Raw genomic sequence first — 22,976 nt, 5'->3', positions numbered from 1 at the left:
TATGAAACTGTCCCACATTCAGCCAAGCAAAAACTTTTCACTTCAACAGCTTGTCCAAGACAAACAAACCAGCTGAAACTGTTTCTAGTATGCAACTAGACAGATTTTTGAAAGGAAAACAGTAGTGAGTAAATACTGTTTCCTATTGACACTAGGGAAGGTAAGATTATTTAAAAAAAAAAAAGAAAGAAAGTTGGTATTCTGACTCACTGGGGTTGGTTGAGGAAGTTTACCCTCTGAAGGAAGAATGAACCAACTCACGAGGGAGTAAGTTGGATAGGGGTTAGTTTGTTATATAGTTATTACACAATGTGTGCCCTACGTAGATATGTAGGAAGCTGTAAAATGCCCTGAAGGGGTCATTCACGTTCCCCCATTATCTCCATTTCCAAAGGAAAGCTATCCACAAGCTTGTTAACATCACTGAGAGCTAATAACAATTGCAATAATAGTAATCTTGATTAAAATTTGCAGACACTTTACAGTTTACACAGTAATCTCAGCGAATCCTCCAACAACCTGGTGAGATGATGTTGTTTGCATCATCTCAGTCAGTCTGAGGCTACCTAAGATTTAGTGATTACTTGAGGTCACACAGGAACAAACTGATAGAATTAGAACTAATAGTAAAATAATTTATTATTTTAGTAAAAAAATAATGATTCCATCACTTGAACATTCGTCTGTGCTGGGCACTGTATTGTAATATGCTAATTGTATATATTTTGTTATATAATTCTCATAGTTCTCTCAGAGACGGGTACTAGTGTCTTGCCCATTTTATCTTTATGGAATATGAAGCTTATAAAAGTTAAACAGCTTACCTAATCTCTTACAGTGAAGATGTGACCATGATTGGAATTTGTATCAGTTCCTTCTGATTCTAGGGCTCACCAGTTAGCCACTCTGCCATACTGCCTCCCCAAGAGGTTAAACAATATTTGGTGCCTCAAGGTCCAAATCTCTTTCCAATAACAATAACTGATAATGTTATGAGTTGCCTATGATCTCAGAGGTGGTAGCTGGTTTAGAGGATAAGGCAACACTCTAAACTAAGGAAGTGGGTACCCTCTCTTATCACAGTATGGCCGAGTCTCATTTGCATGGTTATTGATAGAGGTCTAGTAGCATAGTATTCATTTAGCAAAAGCTAACCCTGTGGATGTTATAAGCCCTTGTTTTCTTCCTGCCTGTCTTTATGAGATTTTGCCCAAGAGACAGAATCTAAAAGAAAGATGATAATAAGCCCTTTAAATTTTAGGGAGGAAGCAGTGATGTTTTCAGTAGACTATTTCCATCTCCACCCACTACAAACAAGTTAAATATTGTATGACATAAGCTCTAAGAAAAGCCTGGCACCCTATAAAAAAAAAAGTGCTGGGAAAATACTGTCCAGCATGGAGTGTTAGCAGCCTATTGTACAGCATAAAGTCCCAACTCAGCATTGACCTTCTCTTTAAAAGAGCAAAATGGAAAAAAAAAAAAGCAGTGGATGACTGAAGAGATGGCCCAGTGTCAGCTCTTTACCTGTTGATAAAGGATGTGCTTTAGCTATTTTGCTGTCTTGGCCTGGAGATGTGAAATTGTGGAGGACGATTTAGCTGTCTCAGTATCAACTTTGATACCTCTTTACTTTGGGCAAATCATAAGTTCAAATTCTAGGAGAGCCAGGTCAGCCTTTCATCTCTGAGAGCCAAGCAGAGTGAGTGTCATGCAGTCAGCTCAGTGCTTTGGGATGTGACTTTTAAAACCTAAGGACAAGGTGGACTTTTCAAGAGACTTATGCTTCTGGTGGAGTAACAGCCTCTTTAACAAAGTGAGAGGTAAATAGTTTGGGCATAGTGTTGATCTGCCCTACCTCTTATTTATTTTTTTCTGGAAACTACTTCATCCTATCTCTTATGTGTTTAAACTGAGAATGCCTGTTTTTTCCCAATCTGATCCTCTCCTCTGGTCCTAGTGGGCCTGAGCAGGCCCCTCCCATACCCAAGACAAGTGTGGTGGGGATACCACAGCAGACCCATTCTTGGGAAACACAAAACTCCTTTACTGGACAGCTTTGGCTCAAGGACTCCTCAGTGGGTTTGCTGAACTTCCCTTAAACTGTATAGCAGACTAGGATGCTTCCACCCAACTGTCTCTCTTCCTCTCTTTCTTTGGGGTCAGACTTGCATTGCCTTGATGGCTTGCCCACGCTTCCTTGATCCTATTTCTTTGCATACAGGCATTTCCCCTAATAAAATCCTTTCTCATTTAACCCAGTCTCATTTCTGTTTCTTGGAGGACCTGGGCTTACACATCTAGTTTGGATCCCAGTCCCCCATTGAGAGCCGCATGACCTTTGACAGTCACTACATTGTTCTCTCCTTCTGTTTCCTCTTCTGTAAAATGAAAGGATTGGTTAAGAGTGCCCACCTCATAATGTTGTTATGATTGTATGTGGTCATCCTTACACATTTACGTGGCATAGTTAAGTGCAAAAGAGCCTACTGTTTCAAGGGCCGTTGGTTTAGATCTATTTTGTGAACTTGGTTGTTAGCATCTGTGCTGTCAGAATCCACTTTAGGTTGCCTTTGTTAGAGCACAGATGTGCTGTAGAATAAATTATGTTAAGTGTTTGCTTCCCCACTAAAAAGTAAGCTCTTTGAGGGAAGGGAACTTGTTTCACCTCTGTTTCCCCCAGATGCATATTGCTTTGAGCAAAGCAGGAAACCAGGAAATGCTTATTAAATTGATTTAAATTTCCTGCAGGAGTGGTGGAATAGAGTTCAGGTCAGTAGCAATCCTTGCATGGCTTCCTACTTCCTGTTGTGCTCTGTACAAGGACAAACGGCACAGAGCCCCCTCCTGTCCTGGAACTTAAAATTGGAGAGCTGCAGTACAGTAAACATCAACGAAAAAATGCAGAAGAGAGAGCACAGTGCATGGTTAACACACCAGAGTCCATCTTGAGTTTGGCCACTAGTTACAACAAGACCTTGGCAAGACATTTAGCCTCCCTCAGCCTAAGTTTTCTAATCTGTACAATGGGGGTAATTAGAGCATTGACCCTACAGGTTAATAGTAAAGATTAAATGAGGTGATTCACTATAGCCCTTACCATAAGGCATATGCCCAATGAATACCAGCTATTTTTATTGCCTTTTTTGTTGGTGGGTACTACTGTCAAAGCACATCCCAACCATGCTTGGGTGCTACCCTTTCTCTGACTGGCAAAGGAGTAGTCACCTACTGTGTTCCCAGAGCCCCGTGAGTGCTGGGATAGCAAATGTATCGTTCTTTTTTTCTAGTAACTGGTACATCCCTAGGAACCCCCAGGTTTAGGGAATGTATTTATTCCATAATTTTTCACAGATTATCCTGCCTTGGCAACTTTCTTATTCTTTAAAGGACACTACCTGAGTCTATTTCAAATATTTCTGTCTGTGATGTAAGAAATCACTACCAAAATTGTTTAAAAGGCTGAAGAAAAAGAAGGTTGGGAAGGGAAAAAATGCTGAAGGGTATTTCCCCTCACTGGCAAGAGGTATTTATGTTGCCTTTAATAGTCTTGAAGGATGTTGTAAAATACTTCAGGGTTCAGGGCTGCTTAGATTGTTGATTTTATGGGCAGTCTGTTTAGTTAGCTGTTTGTGTTTGTGTCATATTTTTAAATTAAAAAAAAACTTGAAGCACACTATCTTAGAGAGAGTTGATTTTGGAATTGCTGAAAGGTTCAAATGTTGTGGTTAAAAAAGTGAAACACCAGATTATAGCAATTTCACTGATATGTGCTAAAGATTCAGCACATTTTTACCTAAAAACTGGACTTGATTATTTTTTTCTCTTAAGCCTCCGAAATGTCATTGTTTCATCTGATACACAACTTAGGCTGGAGTACTTAAACTCATGTATGTGGTAATTTATGTCGCAATATTCTGGTGAGATGTGAGGTTCAGGTTTGTTACCTTTTGGTGTCATTTCAGCGCAATAGTGATGAGTTCAGGGGTTTAGTAGGAAAGGGTGTGGCCCTCTTCCACTCATTCTTGGTGTGTGTAACAAATCTGGGCAGAACATTCAAATGCTGTCTTCTAAATTTTCCTCCTCACTGAATTGAGAGAAATTTTGCAAGTTTGGAAGGCTCTTCTGAACTTTTAGGATGAACAAAATAACACTATGACAAGTTAAAGTGATTTGCATCTGTTTGAGGTTGATGGGAGCCTTCAGCATATGAAAGTAAACATGCATGGTGCCAGCCAGTGCTTTTCCAAGACAGAAAATGGCGCAAGAACAATTCCTGCGTGTATAGCTGAAAAAAATCAGAATCGTTGCATTGTGCCAAAAGTACTTTTACTCCCATCCTAGTGTTCTTTTGAAGAAGGAAACAAATATTATTTACAGAGACAAACCAGAGCATCCAATAGTGGTCTTGACCAACCAATACTGACAAAATAATGCTAGGTATTTACTGATTCATTTATACTTCTAATTTTTCCTAGTCCTCAATGCCTCATGAACTAGTCAAGCATTCCGCACTCACACTATAACATAAATATTGCATGTTCCCAAGTCTACAATTGTCAACTGATTGGAAATCCTTACCAACCCTCAACCTACCATGGTTTTACTCCTACTCATTTGGAATTTTTGTCTTGCCATCATTGTTATCAACAGCTGTGCAAATTGCTTTGATTACATGACCTCTTAGAGTTGGCCAGACAGAAAGCCCCATGCGAATGTTTATATGTTTTACACAGAATTTTCTTAAAATTTTGGCGGGTGGAAGCCTGGGCCATTTGGCCAGTTTGGGTTTGATGTAAGATTTCTTGGTCTCTCATTGGGAACTTTGGAGCTATTTTACCAGGAAGAAGAGTTGCCATCCTGCTCAGCCTTTCATAAGCCTTGCTCTTTACATCCCACCTGCCTATAGAAAATCTGATCCCGCCAGTTAGCGGGGCCAAGGAGTAAAGTATAAAACATTGCCATCTTTTCTCCCAGAGTGACAATGACACGTGCCTGCTCAAATGAAAGTATGCTCCTTTATTTGATCCAAGGGGAACAAAAGTCTATGCCAGCAGGAATAGAGGAAGTTAGACGTTTATGGCTACAGAAGGGGAAAGTGGAGGAAAAGGCACTTGATGGTTTTTGCCAATAATCCCAATCTCTAAGAGGAGCTGGGGCAGGGGGTGCTGAAAGGAAGACCGGCTGTATGTGCTGGTCCTTGATTGTATTTGGTCAAGAATTAGACCTGGAAGTTTCTAAGGTTGCAAGTTGGCTCTGTGTAAAAGTAATTTGTTCCTGATCTACAGAGTCAGTTTCTGTAGATTAGAATGGAAATGGTTCAAGTCCCTGGATCCTTGGAAGATACCATAAAAAGAAACCAACGTCTTTCTGCCCCGTCAATAGTATTCCCTCTATTTTCTGAATAATATTGATTTTAGGACTAGAACATAGGCCTTTGAGAAGACAAGGAATCATGCCTTTTCTCCTGAATGATGAATAATTGTTACAGAAGAATTTGCCTTCACTGAAAGAAAAGCCAGGAAACTTTATTTACCTATAATCTTAGAAAACGATTCATCCCAAATCCCTAACAGATGCAACAATGCTAGAACACAAAAATACACACACACACGAGTGTGCACAGAGAAAGTAAAGATGAGAAAATAATACCCCTCCCCCGAACTATTTGCTGTAGTTAATTACAGATTGTAAGTTATCACCAAGGGTATTTAGAATTAAAATTAGTTGGATGCACCATTAGCATTCTTATGACTGTCAAACCTCCACTTTTTCAAAAGAGTTAGTTTCCTGACCAAAAGATCTTAAAACTTTAACCACACTAGTTAATAAAATACAGATGGGAATTTTCAAAGATGTTTGCTAGCTCTTGTTACTTATCGAGTAATAGCCCACTGAGCTGTAATTGGGTTCCTGGTGTGGCAAGCAGTTTCTTGGCTGCTCTCTAGAGGTGCCAGACGTGGACTCATAGACCCATTGTCCCACATCTCTCATAATTTCCCTGCTGTTCTCAATTTTCCATTTCTCTCTACTTGAGTTTAAATGTAAGTCTGTATTTCTAAACCATCTCTTTCGGTTGCTGGATACAAATGAGGTAGCACTAAAGGCACTGAATGAGTCGCATTAAATAAGGAACTCCAAATATGAAGGTATCAGGGAAAGGTACTCAGATTTCAGTTGGACCCCCCAAGGATGGAGAAACTTATTTTGATCTTGCAGGTTTGGAAGGTCAGTGACCACTTAAGAACTTTTGCTAACCTTACCTGCGCCTTCTTTAAAAGTGAACTTATCTTGACTAGGTCAATTAATATTATCACTGATTTTCAAACGATTCAGCAGCTGGGCTTTTAATCACTGAAGTGAGCGTACAACCTGAGGAATTCTATAGTGGATATTTCATAAAGGGCATTGTGCTTCATCTAAAATGATTTATCTTTTCATTGCTACCAAAGGCTTCCACTTTAACTCCAGACTATCATCTTTGCCCTTGGATTAAGTCAGCTCCCTGTCATCTAGCAGATATTGCCAAAAGCCCTATTCTCTTCACATACGCAAGTAAGGAGACTAGCCCACATCTTCCCCCAAGGATGCAAACAGACTTGAGAAATTGCAAAATTTATTACTGAAGAAAACACTGTTTCCTCTTGGTGACTGGTGGGAGGGATGTGGTCTGGAGAGGAAGGGGAGAGAACAGGAGGGACTCTTTGGGAGCTCATTTCTTTGCCGCTTTTCCACCCTTACATCCTAACGGCACTCGCATTAGAAGCTGTATGAGGTTTTGTTTGTTTTCAAGAGATGTTTGAAGGAAGATCAAATGCTTGTGAAAGGCACTGGATCAGCAGCCCTAGAAACTGAAATGTCCCGGAAGATGTGTGAGCCCGGAAATATCCCACATTTTTATTTATTTTGGCAATTTTACTTTAAACTAGTAAGAGCTGGAGTTCATGCTACAATTAAAATTTCCTCAGGCACCATGAAATGAAAACACATATTACATTTGATTTTAACTGGTTGAGAAGAATGGTGATTTTCTAAAAGCTCATTCTATGACCTCAAAATAAAAGTTAACGGTGCCTCACATGGGACAAATGAGCTTCAGTTGAAGTTGGAATAGCTTATAGAACTGGGGTTCTCTGGGTCGGAAAGGGTCTTGGGTCATCGAGTTTTCTTTTCCTATCATATGCTTGGAACCCACTACTACATCACTGTAAAGTGTCGGCAGGCTTGAGCTTGAAGTTTTTGGTGCTAGGAGACCCACTTCTCTCTGAGGAGATTTGTGCTTTTTCAGATGGCCCTAATTTTAAGAACTGAGTTCTTAAACTACTAACTAAAACTTTAATAGTGCTTGCTATGTGCCAGGCACCATTTTAAACACCATAATATGTATTTGCATGCACACATACACACACATATATAATCTCAATAAATCCTCACAGCTCTATGAGGTAGATTCAATTATTACTTCGATTTGACAGATGAGGAAACTGAGGTGCAGACAGGTTACATGACTTTCCCAAGGCCATACAGCTATTCAGTGAGATAGCCAGGATTTGAACCCAGGCAATCTGACTCTAGATTCTGTACTCTTCAGTCTAACGCTCTCCCAACTGAGCTATTTCGGCTAGTTTAGATTCTGTACTCTTAACTATTGTTTTATTGTCTCTCTAATCTTTATAATTCTCTTTCATGCCTCATACAGAGATTTGCACATTGTAGGTGCTTAATAAAAAAATATTTTTCAACAATTTAATTTCAGGATCATGATTCCTTACATATTCCCATTAGTTTTACGTACAATAGTCAATTTGTCCTAAAAGAAACAGTTGAAACAGTGGAATTTTAAACGATGAATACTCTGCCTACTTCAAGAAAGCACTAGGGGAACTAACAAGTACACAACATTCACTAAAATACTGAGCCAGTTGCCACCTTTAGCAGTAGGTTTTTGAATAATTTCAATTTAAGCTAGAGTAGGAAATGCTAAACATGCAAGAGTTGTGCAAGCACACCTTCTCTGCCTTCCATTTTTCACTCTGTACTTGCCTCACTGTCTTATGCAAGGGCAAGAGGAATTATTTCATCTTAACAGCACTACTTATTTTTATGATCTATCTCTCTGCTACTATTCACCTCCCTATATCACTCATTTGTCCATCCATGCATTCATCCATCATTATATGCCACGTATTGCTAGGTGCTTAGTATTGATACTGGGAAGGAGGAGATGGAAAGACAATAGAGTCTTCCTGTTTACTTAGTTCATATTATTCAGAAATCACATGTAGGCATTCTAGATGATTGCTTTAGAGCTGATAAAACTCTACTGCAATAAGCAGGTTTTAACCCATAGTCTGGCAATTAAACATTCTTTAACTAGAAAGTTCTATTGCTGTTTTTTTTCTTCTTTTAAAGCCTTTGCCTTTTTCTTGAATGAAGTTCATCATTGGGTATAACTGTAGTTTATCCAAAGCCTTGTGTTAAAACTGACATTGATTCAGTCATCAATGAAAGAGAAAAGGGATAATCCTCTAAGGAATCTTTCCATAGAGCACAAACTGTTAATTCTTCTGCCACACTGTGGTCCCTTGAAGAGCCATCTCTGTTTGCAGGTTACACTCAGGTGGTAGAAACAGTAGGTGTTGGTCCCAAAGCATGGATGTTTTAATAGAAGAATTGAGCTTCTCCTGAATAAGGTGGCCAGCTAGATGGCTCAGGCACTAGCCTGGCTTTTGTCTGTTCTGATAAGCTAGGATCCACTTTGCATCCAGAACAGTAGCAGTGTCTTTGCTCCCATCTGGGATTTTGGCACACTTGTGGTCAGAAATTTTCCCCCTGGCTTGAGCCTTGGCATATCCATATATTATATAGCCTGGGTTTTCAATGAACCATGGATGATCCTGAAGTAGAAAGCATGGCTGGGGCATAAAGGACCAGGCAGAAAGGATGTTCCTTTATACCATGACATCTTCAGAGCAGACAACTTGGATGAAATGCTTCCCTTCTTGGTTTAGTCATCTTCTTATCCCAAGTGTCTTCATTTATTTGGCTGAGCACTTCGCTCTTGCACCATCTCTCAGGACTTACAAGTCACAATTTGAATAATCTTCAGACTTTTTGCTTTATTACCAATGAAGACCCTAACCCTACTGTTTAAATCAGGGAAGATGAAGGAGAAGGTCTCTAAGACTCAAATTCTGTGATTCTATTTAGCTTTTCTTTACCCTCAGGGAAATCTAGTGCCCCTTGCTCATTCACTCCTTGCTTTCCTTCTGGTGGAAAAATATTAAATTAGGGGAGACTTCATGTGGCCATGTCTGACCCATCTCTTCCTTCCGGAATTCTTTCTTAGTTCATGTTGATTATGTACTATTCTCTGCTGGCCAGAAAGAGGGTGGTTTAGAACCCAAGCCTGTCTTTGCCCATTTCTGGGTCTCAGTATCCCTACCTTTAAAATATGGGATTGAAACAGATGATTTGAGTCTTTTTGTAGCTCTGACAACATAATATTTCCATGGAACAGAAACTCTTGGGATTTCAGATTTAAAAATCTAGATTTGTGTGTGTGTATGTGTATGTGCGCATGCATAAGAGAGAAAGAGAGGGAGAGAATTTTACAGGTGATGGGATCATACATCAGAAATCTTGTTTTAGGCTGAATTGTGCACACACCCCCCATTCATATGTGAAGTCCTAACCCTTAGTACCTCAAAACATGACTGAATTTGGAGATAGGGTCTTTACATAAGGATTTAAGTTAAGATGAGGTCATTATGGGCCTAAACCAATTTGACCAATGCACTTATAAGAAGAGGAAATTTAGCACAGAGATTTGTACAGAGGGAAGATGATACAAAAACACAGGGAGAAGAAGGCCAATTATAAGCCAAGCACAGAGGCCTGAAACAGATCCTTCCTTCACAGCTCCCAGATAGAACCAGCCCTACCAACACCTTGATCTTGGACTTCCAGCATCCAGAAATGTGTAAATGCATTTCTGTTGTGTAAGTCACCTAGTCTGTGGTATTTTATTATGGCATCCGTAGCACACTAATGTATCTTTTATATCTGATTCCAAAGTGCAAAAAAAAAAAAAAGTTCAGTGACCTCCTCTCATAGGTAAGCTCTCAGATCTCACAGGCTTTTAGGTAAATACTGGGTGCCCTTTGGCCTGAACTTGACTAAGAAATGCAGACTCCAATGACACTGCAGGAAAGGAAATCTGGGAACTTTTATGACACAATTCAGTCTTGCTGAGAATTTGGGGCTAATATTTAACTCAGGACATATAGTGAGATAGAAGAAATTCTTTTATAATGGATTCACACAAAATTTTTAAATGCATATAAAAGCCTTGATTTTTGTTCTAATTCTTTTACTCTTATTTAACTGTTTTTTGGGGGGAAGAGAATTTTTGTTTTATTTGCGTCTTTCATAATTTTTGTTCTTTTTGCGTTCTTGCCACTGTCTTTCTTTGGACTTTCTTGGGTATTACATTTTTCTTTCCCATTTCTCCAAGTTTATTAGCCGCCTCCTACAACAGGTTACTTCTCCTTCTGTCACATGCGTTATCTAGCTCCAGCAGGCCTACTTTTCTTCATCTCCGCTATAGCATTTCCCACTTTTCTTTATTGCTGTCTGCTTCTCTCTCATCGTCCTTGCCTCTGTCTTAGTCCTTCTTTCCTCCGTTTTCCTTTCTTGCCTGTGTTCAGTTTCTAGCTCCAGTCTCCCTCCTCTGCTCTTTCTTCTTTCCTTTCATCTGCTGACTTGCTTCCGTCCCCTCCTTCTGTTCCCCTCCTGGATGTTTCTTTGGCCCACCTTTCCTTCTCCTCTGAGACTTCGTTTTCTTGTTGGTAGATGGGGGCTGATACTGTAAACATCACAAAAATAATTGCATTGAGAATAGGTGGTTCCCTTGGTGTCCCAGAAGACAGAGCCTTTGCGTCAGCCCAGATGCCTGGGCTCCACATGATGCAGGAGATGGCACTGGTGCTGGAGAGATGTCTAGACCCCAGTCACAAAACCTGACATGCCAGGACTTTGGAACTCATCTCTGACACCCCCACCCCACCAACTAGAAACTGAGAGACATTGAGTCACCTGGAAAGAGAAAGAATTAATCTGCCTTCGTCCCCTCAAGCACACTTTCTAGCCACGTTCACCTAGAAGTTACTTCTGTGGTGCTTGCTCCTTAACCTGTCCACTGGCTACTGTGTTCTCTGTGTGCCAGGTTGTCCCCAGTCCCTTTCCATCACTCAAGGTGGCTCCCTGGGGTCACATCTCTCCTAAGCTCCCTGGTCCTCCTCCAGCCTCAGCTGCAATTTAGGACCAGGAAGTAGCAAAGGTGTCATAATAAACTTCTTGGTCTCTCACCTTGTGCCTTCTGCACGATTCTAGTTTCTACTCCAAAGATTAAAACCACAGTTAAAAAAAAATTTTTTTTTGTTAACAGTGTTCCCAGGGAGACTTGAGAGCAGGGAGACTTGAGAGCTTTTTACTTTCCTTACTCATTCTTCCTCGCATTCTTCACCCTCTCTTTAGTTCTTTCTTACTACTTAATGACTAAAATGTAATCACTTATATTCATTTGTTCATTCATTCACTCGTTCAACAAAATTTATCAAGTGATCAGTTTGCATCAGATGATTTCTGTACTTTTGATGGCATAGATAGTACCTTTAAGGCTTGTTTAAAGTCTAGCTCTTAGTAAAAAATACCTGCAGATTTTGATCACTGGAAATTTTTTGGTGTTCTTAGAGCCAAACAGAAATTTCTATTTTTAATGTTTTTCTTCTTTAATTATATTTGCCACTGAATGTGAATTTCAAACAGTTCCCATTTTAGAGTGTTTTTTTTCTCTTTGTACCTCTGTAGAATACCAGGACTTGAAAGGTCACATACTTTGTTCATATAACTATGACAGATGTTAACATTTGTCCAACAGTTACTTTGTACAGGGACATGAAAAGCATTGCATGTGCATTAACTGACCAAATTCATACAATGACCTGATGAGGTAGATATTACTATTATCTCAACTTTACTGAGGGAACTAAGGCCTGGAAGGTTACATTATTTGGCCAACGGTTCGCATCTGGTGATTGGCGAAGCTAGGACTTCAGTTTTGTCCAATACCAAAACCCACATTTAGTCACTCTTGACCATCTTCTGGTGATCAGCTCATCCAGAGCAGCAGAGGGAATAATTTACAATGTGGAGTGACCAAAGGGATGGACTCTCGGGTGAGAATGGAGATTTTCTGACCTGGGAGCCTGGATCCTATGGGACATAATTACCGCTTGGCCAATCCACACAATTAAGATACAGGTCTCTCGAGGACGGCTGGCCCCACATGAGCTGGCTTACCTTCTGAGCCTTGGGCATGTCAGTGTGGCGTTGGGCACGGACGGAGCGGGCTGACTTGGCAGGCTTGAGGGGTGCGCAGTACATCTCCAGCCTCCTCAGATCACAGCTCCGGAAGCAGCACTCATCCACGATGCCTGTCTGAGGCGCCCTCCGACTGCTGGAGCCATACCCCGTGGGCTTGTCTGTTCAAAGCAGAGGGTCCTGGCTTTAGAGTAGAATATGCTGTCCTCACAGTTCCACCCAGCCCTTGAAGACTCTCCTCTCCCCGTACCTTGTCAACCCACACATTTGTAAGTCAGCCTCTTCTTGAAGCTCCTTCAACTGCTGACCCCCCAGATCCTTCTGGATCCTTCTGGATGTCTCCTGGAGTCTGTGCCACATTCACTGGCAATAACTCATTCATCATCTGTAGTCAAGGATCTTATCTATGCCCAGTCCTCGCCTTTCCTTATATAATTGGCTTAATTGGGAGGCTGCTGGGACTATTAATTAAAAGAAGATCATGTTTTACATTTTCTTAATCTTTTAGCAAATCTGCATGGTTTTTGCACACAGGATGGCTCTAATGTTTGCTCCTTAGCTTAACTGCTTCCATTATAACATGAGACTGAGCATCAAAGAGGTTTTAAGTCTGGGAAGGACTCCTCACTTAACTGATATGGCAACCAAGGCTCAGATTTGGGAATGACTTACTCAAGGTCATCCACGCAGTAAGTGGTAGAGCTCGGATTCAAACTCAGATCTACTTCCAGCAAAACCCAAGAGCCTCGTAGGGCCCAGGAAACCTGAGATACGACTCTGGACAAGGCACTTAAGCTTCCTGGGCCTCAGTTTATCCATTTGTAGAGTGGGGTTAATAATATCTTCCTTGTAAGGATTGCTTGAGGATTATAAGACATACTGTATGAAAAGTACTTAGCATATCACCTGACACACTGTAGGTCCTTTCTCTGAGAACCCCTTTCCAGAATCTTATATGGTCTGTGAAGAAATAGTGTCACTACTGACTGCATCCAGAAGCTTTGGAACTTGGAACTGATGACAATACCAATGTAATAGGGCTCCTTCTCTCATCACCCTAAGGGGACCAAAACAATTCTGTTTCCTTATAGAATAGCCACTAGACTGAGATGAAATGAACTAAATGTCTACCTTCCATTTGATTCTGATAGCTCAGAGGGAACACCATGAATCATATTTCTTTCTGATGTTTGCAAATCAATTAGACATCTTTACTTGGCAAGTAGGTTTTAGTTTTATTTTGTTTTGTTTAGACTTGGACACACTTTTCCTGGCTCTAGATTTAAAAAGAGGGCAAAGCAAGTTTAAATGGAACTTAAAATGTACCTGAATTATTTGTAAGCTTTTTGTCATAGTAGAACTTTTGTAAACCAAATCTTACTTATATACCAATATATAAAGCAGACAAAAGTGAAACTGCTCTGGCTCATGTAAGGGCAGGGGACTGGATCTTGGCTTTGTCTGTCTCCCTGACCTCCCTTGTGAGGTGGAGGGACTGTCTTCTCCACTAATGTCCAGGCTTCATGGGAGAGAATCTGTGAACCATTGGCCCAGATGGATCCAATTAATCAATGTGATGTATATTCAATCTTATTCCTGACATAGAAGACATATTATATTTTAAATTAAAAGTCTGATGTTTGCCTAATAATGACACTATACTTCAGGATGGAGTTTTGAAAGTCAAAATCCCCATGTGTATTTTGAACTCCCTAGCTGGGGGAGATTGGACCCACAGTCATGGCCTGCTACCAAACTAGTTTGGCTGCCTTGCTGCTCAAGGGGCCAGCCGTTCATGGCATCCTCTAAGAATCCAAATGTTTTCCTGATGCTTGGCATAAGAACCTGGGGATGCTTCCTCCCTGTAAGGCAGGTTTATTGCCTTTCTTAGGGCAGCTGCGGGTAGTAATTTAGTGAGGATTCAGTTGTGGTCTCTTTGGATGGGGGCTGCTGCTTTCGCTCAGGGCAAACCCTATGGGCTCCTTATGGCTGAGGAGTTTGAGAGGGACTGGGCAGCTGGCCCCAGATGAAGCCTCAGTGGTGCTTTCGCTTGATGTTGGAGGATCGACTGGTGCAGAAGACTCTGCTTCTGCTTGCCAGCCAGGCCCTGGCAAGCCGGGACTCATCTGGTCCTTTGGGCAATGTAAACAATATGTTTTGGTTTTTTTGTTTTTATAATCCTTTCCTGGAACTGTAAATTAAAGACACAAATGGGTTTACATGGTTCTTTGTAATCCACAAAGGACTTCTACATACTTTTTGTTAAGTGGCTTTTTCAAGAGGCTGAAGGGGTCCACCAGTGGGGAGTAGCTGATACACTTTGGTTTTCTCTTGGGGTGGAGATAGAGGGGAAAGTGGCTTAGCCTACTGTAAGGTCACTGTCCCTGTCATCTACCGCAGGCAATGATCACTTTTTGCTGAAATGGTAAATTTTTTAGTAGGACATAATTGAGATTCATTTGTTGAATATGTAATAGTAATTTGATGTTTGGAGGTAAGGTGACAGGAGTTATTCCAGAAACCTTCAAATATGGCTAAGTTAGAAGACTAATTTCAAAATTCATCCTTATGAGTTGAAGATGGAGAGGGACAGGTTTTGTGATTCCAGGACCTATTTAGCACTTTCATTTTAAGCATCTGTAAGGGAATCTTCCATCTGAGACCCTGTAGGTTCTGGAGTTCCTTGCCTGCTATTGGAGGAAGACATGAACTTTCCTCCCAGAATAGCATTAAATGTTGTTAAGTATTGCATATTCCCTTCCTGATGACTATCAACAACCATGGAACTCACCACAGATCTATTTCCTCTTGTGAGATAGAAAGTAATCATCAGCACAGCAAAGAAAATAACAGCACCCACCAGGCATCTGGTTTGTCACCTCTTAGATGAGCTCAGAGTTTGACATGGCTCAGTCTATAAAATAGCTGTGCTTTTTTAGCCCATAGATCAATGAATTTAGGAACAGAGAAATTTAGGACTTTTCTGTAATGTTCTATAAAGCAAGTTAACCTTATGTCTATATCTATTTTTTAAATGTTGTTGAAATGTTACAGACTTGGATTTTGCCATAAATGTAACCACTAGTTATCTCTAGCTACCACAATCCTAGAGAGATGTTTTTCTTTGTCTGTTCGTAATGTCTACAATGGACTAATTGTACTTCACTGAGAATATATGAATATAACAAGTGTTTACCTTGCCTTTTAAAGTTTAATTCATCCTTTGAAGTGTCCTATAGACTTGATTTCCGGTTCTGCATCAAGATGTTTAACAAAAAAAATTCATTTCTCACCAATTAAGAGGCCACAGTTGAGGGTCAAAGTTTTGCCCTCTATTTTCAAATGCCTCATATAACTTCTTTTTGCAGAACCAAAACAAAGACATTTGTTGCTATGGGCTAAAACTATAAGCCTGATACAATGTGGTTTACTAGAAAAACAGTATAATAATTTGCTCTGGTATAAATGTTGAGAAAAATAGGGATTTTTTTTAATGACCTCTAAATTATACCTATTATCATTATGAGTAATTTTTAAATGAGATGGAATGAATTGTTCCACTCCTGCCTTTAAAAACTGCTTATTAGGCACCAGGTGATTCTGCTCCAGTAGGCAGAATCAGAATTGGTGTGTGAACAGGAAACAAATATTGGATTAATACAAGAAAATAATTTCTTGTATTTCAAATTTCTAACAATTTGAACTCAAAGGCGTTGAAAATGGGAATGACTTCTTTTAAAGATAATGAACTTCGCATTGCTAGAAGCAGTTAACTAAAGACTGTATGAACACCTGTCAGAGATCCTAGGAACATACTCCTGTATGGAACACAGTATCTGATTGCTATGATCCTTTCTATTCCAAAGATTCTATAATAAGTGAAGAAATGAAGGAGAAAATTCATCTAGACCAACCAAATATTCAGTATGGTTGGAAGCCACTTACATTGTCTTCAAGAAAGAAGTTCAAATATTTTTTAACTTAGAAGGTGAAAATTTGTTTTCTGTTTATCGTCTGAGTTCCCCAAGATACTCAAAACATTTTTCTTTACTTGATACTGTAACAAAAGACAGGTGATTGGAATATAGTTCTTTCTAAAACTAACTACAGTCCCAGAGTTCTGTCATACCAGCTTTAGGAAGTGTTCATATATTCACTCAATTGTTAGAGTGAACAAGCACGTATAGAGTTTCACAGAATTTTCCTTGCTGCCAAAGTCTTGATATTGAAAACTTATATATTTATTTTTCGGTAGGTTTGCTCCAGGGCATGCAGACCAAAGATTGCTTAGCAGACAAGTTGGCCACCACCTAACCTAGGCTTTGAGTCCTCTATAAGTAGACATAAAGTGCAGTCACAGTGCACTGCTGTATCTTGAAAGTTGGCCAACAGACAGAATTCCAATGATTAAACAGCTGGCTTCTATAATAATAGCACTTCCCTTTAAATAATGCATGGTCAGTGGAGTAATTCAATAATCTTCTGGGCGAACTTGCTAGTTACAAGGGTTTTGGGCAGAACTGTGGCATCATCAAAACCACATCAATTAGCTGAGTCTCACATTTTGTCATGGATGCAAGCAACCCGCTTCCCTCCATCTCTGAAGGAGAAGGTGTAATGCTGATATTTAACTGGGATCATTGCTTCTAGAGCAAAGAGTTCTGGTCATTCATCACTGGTAAAAATAGTACTATTATTGGTGCTACATAAGCTGTGTTTCTTACAGGGTTTTGGGAATCCAGTTAGGACACTGTACTCAACTCTAATTTCCTTTGAAACTTCTTCTCTCCTCTTGCTTCTTGAGAAAGCTTTCCTATAATTAACTCTGTTGTTGAAAAGAGGAGATATTCATTTAAAGAATCACTATTTAAATAATGAAAAATGCAAACATTTTCCAAATAGGGAAATATCTAGTTCTGAAGACGTATACTTGTTGTTCTTTTGGTTCTGGGGAATAAAAAAGTATTCTCTAGAAACTGCCAACAAGAGGAGGTTCTAAAGTTGATCATGTTTTCAAAAGAGGGAAAAAAGAAGTAAGGCAGTTCAAGTTGTATTTCCAGGGCTATTTCTAGAAAATTCACAATTATGTGTCTGGTAGAAAGCACAAATATATTATTAACTAATAGAAATGAATTTTCATTTAACTTTGGTTATCTAAGGATTGATCACACAATCAGATATTACAGTTAATCTCTATAGAAGCCAGACAGTTAGGTTTCCTCCACCAACTATTTACCCAAAACCTCCAGACATGTTGACAGTTTAGAGTAACTCGGAATGATTAGTTTCTTAGGCAACAATGCTCCATGGACTACCTTATCTAATAAAAATTCGTTCAGTTGACATAATTTTGCATGGGATGCTGGTAGGAAAATTGGGTAAAATGTGAGTAGTCTTAAATTTGTCTCCATTTTAGCATTTTAATTGCCACTTTCAAGTGTGGAAAAGTGAGAATCACTTCTCAATCTTTCCTACACATTTTGTGGCTTTATATGGAAACAGGACTCCTTTCATGAATTTTTGATATAAGGAAAATTGTTATAGGACTATTACCTAGACCCAAAATGTAATATATTGAATGGTTGATATTTCCTGAATTCATAGGATTTGCATTTAACTTAAAACCTTTTGATGAATCAATATTTCATCTTTAAAAAAATCTGTGGAAATCACACTTGAATTAAAACAAATATTGAGATATATGTAGCCATGTGCTTAGTAAAGATATGGAAAGATGTTTTCACTGCTATAGACCACATCATTATATATTTAGAATAACAAGGGTATGTACGTATACACACATACTCACACACTTATCAGGGAATTAAGTGACTGATCATCAATATCCAAGCTGTGGTCAAAACATTTTGAAACTAGGATTGTTTTTGAAGAAATTTTTCTAAAATATATACCTACTGCCTGCCTTGTATGTTGCTAGTGGACTCTGCACATTTCTGTTTCTCTGCAGGAGGATCTGTCCAAGTAGGACTGGCCTTTGGCATCTGTAAAAGTGAACACTGAGAAAATATCCTCTATTCTATGAACTGCATGTCATAAACTTTTCTTGAAAGCCTATCAAATTTAGGCATTGATTTCACTTTGGCCTGTGTTAATTTTTAATTGCCAGTGTTTACTGGTCCCACTACTTCTCAATTGGACGAGGTCATCTTTTCTAGGAATTGTGGCCCTATTTGACCTGCCACCACCCCCACTGCTCAGCAACTGTTTCTCAGCTATTAAATCCTCATAACCCAAAAGACCAAAGTCTTCCCATTACCCAACCAAGTCAATGTTTTTGTATCTCTGAGTCTGAAAGAAATGAAGCAGAGCTCTGTGGGGCTGCCCCTTTCTTCAAACCCGCCTTTCTTTTGGAAGCCTCAACTAAAGGGCAGGTGTGAAACTAGTGCTATTCAGTATTCCTCTGTCTCCAAGGCCAGGGAGCTAAAGTGCAAGGCCTACGGGCAAGAAAACTAGAGATTCAGAGAAGAAACTTTACCGTTTTAGGACTCTTTGGAGAAATGGGCCGACAGAGTGGGAAGCAACGTGATGTATTACTTTAGCCTGATACAATGCCCTGGAGGACGAGCATCTTGCCAGGTCAGCACAATTTACTAGCTTAGGTTTGATTCCAGGGCTTGGAGGAGATAGATGTAGCCAACAAAATTATACTTTGGCAAGAGAAATGCTTTGCTGGACGGAAATGTTGTCCTAAGGGAACGGTTTGGTTTATCAACGTCTAAGGTAAAAGATAATCAAATGCCAGGAGGTCATTTTTACGTTTGAATTATTTCAGTTAGGCCTGCTATATAAGTTAGCTACCATTTTCTTGTTATATAGTTTCAATTATTTAGAGCATACAACAGTATTTGAGTATGATCTGCCTGTGACATCTGTCATACCAACAAAAAAGGCAATATGGGGAGTGGCTAAAAGCACAGATTTTGGAGTCAAATCTGGATTCTGCCACTTATTCACTGTTCACCTTGGGCAAGGCACCAAGTCTTCTAAGACTCAGATCCTTTTATGTAAAATGGATACAAAAAGAGTATCTCCCAAGACAGTTGTGACGATTAAATGAGAATGTATATAAAGTGTTTTGCACAATGTCTAGTATGCAATAAGCTCTAAATAAATGTTAACTCTTATAATTATTATCATTATGGAGTTGAATTGGCCAACAAGGCTAGCTGGGCAGGTATCCTCCACCTCTCTTCCTCTTAAAAATACATCCTTTCCAAAGTTTGGTTGAAAAGATGGTCTTTCTAGATAAAGAAGGACTATTCTCCATTAACAGAAATGAATGTTCCTTTGAAAGGATGTTCAAACTTTATGTTTTATAGACTGTCCTGAACAGTTTTAATCTGGAAGGCAGCTACATTCACCACTATACCACCAACGCACGAATAGTTTTGATCTGGAATAGACACCCTATGAGAAGGAACCCTCTAAATCAAGTCAAACAAGGCAAAGGTGTATGGACTTATCTTGGACTCTTGTTACTTTTGATTTCTCCCAAATAATCCACTGGCTAAAATAATTGGTTTTTCAGTGCTAGTATCTATTCACTTATTTCAAAACAATGCTGCAAGGCATGGGATGGGTGTGGGCAAAATACCTGGTCAGAAGTGGTTTCCCAATCACTTTCAACCAGCATATTTATTTCTCTCCTCTTTCTTTTCTCTTCTTCCTCTATAGATTCTCGTCTCCTACTATTGGCAGCCATTGACATTCCTTTTACTCACTGATGAACTTTAGGGCAAAGGCTCATAGTATGCAGAGTTCATGGTAGGCTAATAATTAAAGTTTAGTTCCCTCTCTGGAAAGACCAAAAACTGTCTCCCTCTCCTGACAATCATGCTTTGGAAAAAAGGAGCCACCAAGTATACAATGTCACCATGCCTTCTTAATTGGTCCTCAATCTTGGACGTACGCCTGAATGAGATGAAAACAGACAACAGGAGAAAGAATAAGAAGGGATGTTGAGGAAGCGCATATATGGACCTGAGTTATCTCATTTTTTGAGAAAGACTGTGACGGAAATTGTAAGATAAGTCTGGCTCCAACCTGGAGATTGTAGCCATGCCACCAGCATTATCTCCTATACTTATCACTGTTATTGTCAGTTTGCTCTTTCAGATGTGGGAAGAGAGGCCTTGTAGGCAACACATAAGGCACTCATGAATAGAGGGTAACACCCCTCTTTCTGGTGCCACAGAAAGATGAATCAGCCAAAGGGGTATTAAAACACATTCTCTTTATTTTTAGTTTCACTCTAAATTCTATCATTTTTCTTTGCAACTTGGCAGCTGCCCTGTGTTCTCAGGGGCCCTGCTCCCTGTCAGTCTCCTCACTCAGGTCTCTGTGTTTTGCCCAGGGTACATCTGGAAATTTTCCCAGGGGTGGGTGTGACACGGTCAGGATGGCAGGTGAAGGGGTGACGGCTGCCAGGGCAGTCTGGCGTGTCTGAAGGGAGAGTGTCAGGAGGTGGAGGCCCTGTAAGGAGAGGCATCCGGGCCTGCATCAGGGAGTGAGTTGTTGGAAGGCAGCCTCCACAGCAGCAGAGACAGCCCTTGGCATTACTGCAGGGAAGCAGCAGCCAGAGTCAGTGACAGATTGAACACAGGGAGAGAAAGAGGGAGGGAGGGAGGGAAGAAGGGAGGCATGGAGGCAGGGAGGGAGGGGAAGGGAGGAAGGGAGAAGGTGGTTAGGGCATTATATGATATAAATAACTGCAGAGTGTGCACTTCAGTGCCAGTTGGGTTGTGTGTGATGTCCCTTTCATGCCGTGTGTCAACAGTGTTGTTCTTGAATTGAAAAGTCCTGGGGAGTGTTTCCTATAGCACCTAGCACAGTGCCATATGCAGAGAGGAAATAAAAAGAAGGCAATATGGTGTATTGAAAACAACATTGGATACCAGCCCCAGATCCTTTGTGCAAACTCACAAGTCACCCAAACTCTCTGAGATTCAGTTTTCTCACGTAGACCAAGTACTAGATAACATCAAGCACTCTTTTTCTAGCGATATGACTCAAAGAATTATCTAGATGGCTATGGGCCCGCTTTTTAATCAGCAATGTATATAGGGCATATCAGTGCTTCTCCCTAATAATAGAGAAACATATAGTGAAGTTTGATGAGAGAACCAGGAGTTTCCTCTTTGTCAGGCTTAATTTTAGCCTGAAAACAAGATTGATATATTTAAGGTTGATTTAAGAAAAGCAGGGATCAGCACTGAATTTGATGCAGGAAAAATAGGGAAAATGTTCAATATGAAGGTAGGTTTGAGTAAGGGGAGGGGGCAAGGCCATCTATGGGGATTGCAGAAGTCAGAGCAAGGTGGGTTACAGGTGTGAATTAGGAGGATAAGAAAAATAAGAGTCACTTGCTGGAGCTGTTGAAATACTAGAAAGAACCCAACTTCATTTTGAAAACCAGGATCCTTAAAGGCTTTGAGGAATGAGGAAGGGGAATGGCCCTCACTTGTGTGGGCACTTGGAAATGAGTATGAGAAGAATCTTTCTAGAAATCCCTGGGCATGGTCTTTTACCATTACTTTTCACAAAGCAGCATCTTTAGAAGATAAATGACAGGCCTTAGGAGGTTTGTTAATATTGTTGACCAGAATGCTGAACTTCCTAGCATTTGATGTGAGCTACATTTTATTTCACTGGCTTCCTGGGAGTCTGTCAGTGGTATATGAATCGTCTGTGTGATGTTCAGTTCCTTCCTGGGGGACAGATGTATGGTTTCCCTGGAAAATTCCAGCTACAACTACATGTTATCCCATCTCCGATAATGTGAATGGGCTTCTAGATAGGTCATCATCTCTGCCATTGGTACCCAACATCTGTCCAGAGGACAAAATTAGAAAAGGACTGTTATATACTTGGTTTTTCAAATGCCACCTTTTTTTGGTAAAATAAACTAATGTTAAGGTTATTAAAATTTAAAAATCTGCACTAGGAATTCTCAAGCAAGTGGTAGTATGATTCATCAAAATATCAAGCAGGTATACAGACTGAGCTCAATGAATGGTACATTTAGAGAGTGATGACATTATTTCAGGAACTTTCAGCTAAAATCTGGACTCATCCAACCAACCTTTCTTTCTTTTTCTTTCTATAGAATTTTGCTACTATAATTTTCTCCCTTTCTCCTTGATATTTGGTTGCTTAAATATGACTAAGAGACTTTAAGGATTTTCCTCAAATTATTGTATTTTAGAATTTCATATATCTTTCGACATGATAGCAAATTCAAGGTCAACTGAAGAAGTTTCTTAGTAATCTGGCAACCAGTGAGCCCCATTAGTTTTAGGCACCCCATTCCTCCCAACCTCCCTCCCCACCCCCAAAACACTATGTTTCTGAATTGAACAAGTGAAGTTTGAATAAGGAGAGAGAGAGGTGTGTCTAGGTTGCAGCTCATCTCCAAGCTAAATCCTGTTCTCATCTTTATTTCGTTTGGGACTGATATCATGCCTACATCTCCAAACCTCATTAAATGCTTTTTAGCGAATATTATTATTAATCAAGAAAAATTTCTTGATTCTCTTATTTATTGTACTAAATTCAGCAAAGAAAAAAATATT

General features: G+C 39.9%; 1 protein-coding gene across 2 annotated transcripts in view; it reads right to left on the bottom strand.

Annotated features, from left to right (window-relative positions):
• The window catches only part of IGF1 (insulin like growth factor 1), a 73,648-nt gene that overhangs the window by 9,149 nt on the left and 41,523 nt on the right, over positions 1–22,976 (bottom strand). The window contains exons 3-4 of one of the 2 annotated variants that reach the window (XM_006205897.4): positions 12,364–12,545; positions 10,816–10,867 (exon numbers count right to left, since the gene is read on the bottom strand). In XM_006205897.4, the coding sequence (XP_006205959.1) occupies positions 10,816–10,867; positions 12,364–12,545 (234 nt within the window). The remainder of the gene's footprint in view (positions 1–10,815; positions 10,868–12,363; positions 12,546–22,976) is intronic. The other variant, XM_006205898.3, reaches the window with a different exon arrangement.

The sequence above is a fragment of the Vicugna pacos genome, chromosome 12, assembly GCF_048564905.1.
Source record: "Vicugna pacos chromosome 12, VicPac4, whole genome shotgun sequence".
In the NCBI taxonomy this organism is placed as follows: Eukaryota; Metazoa; Chordata; class Mammalia; order Artiodactyla; family Camelidae; genus Vicugna; species Vicugna pacos.
This window is presented reverse-complemented; position numbering and strand designations above follow the sequence as displayed.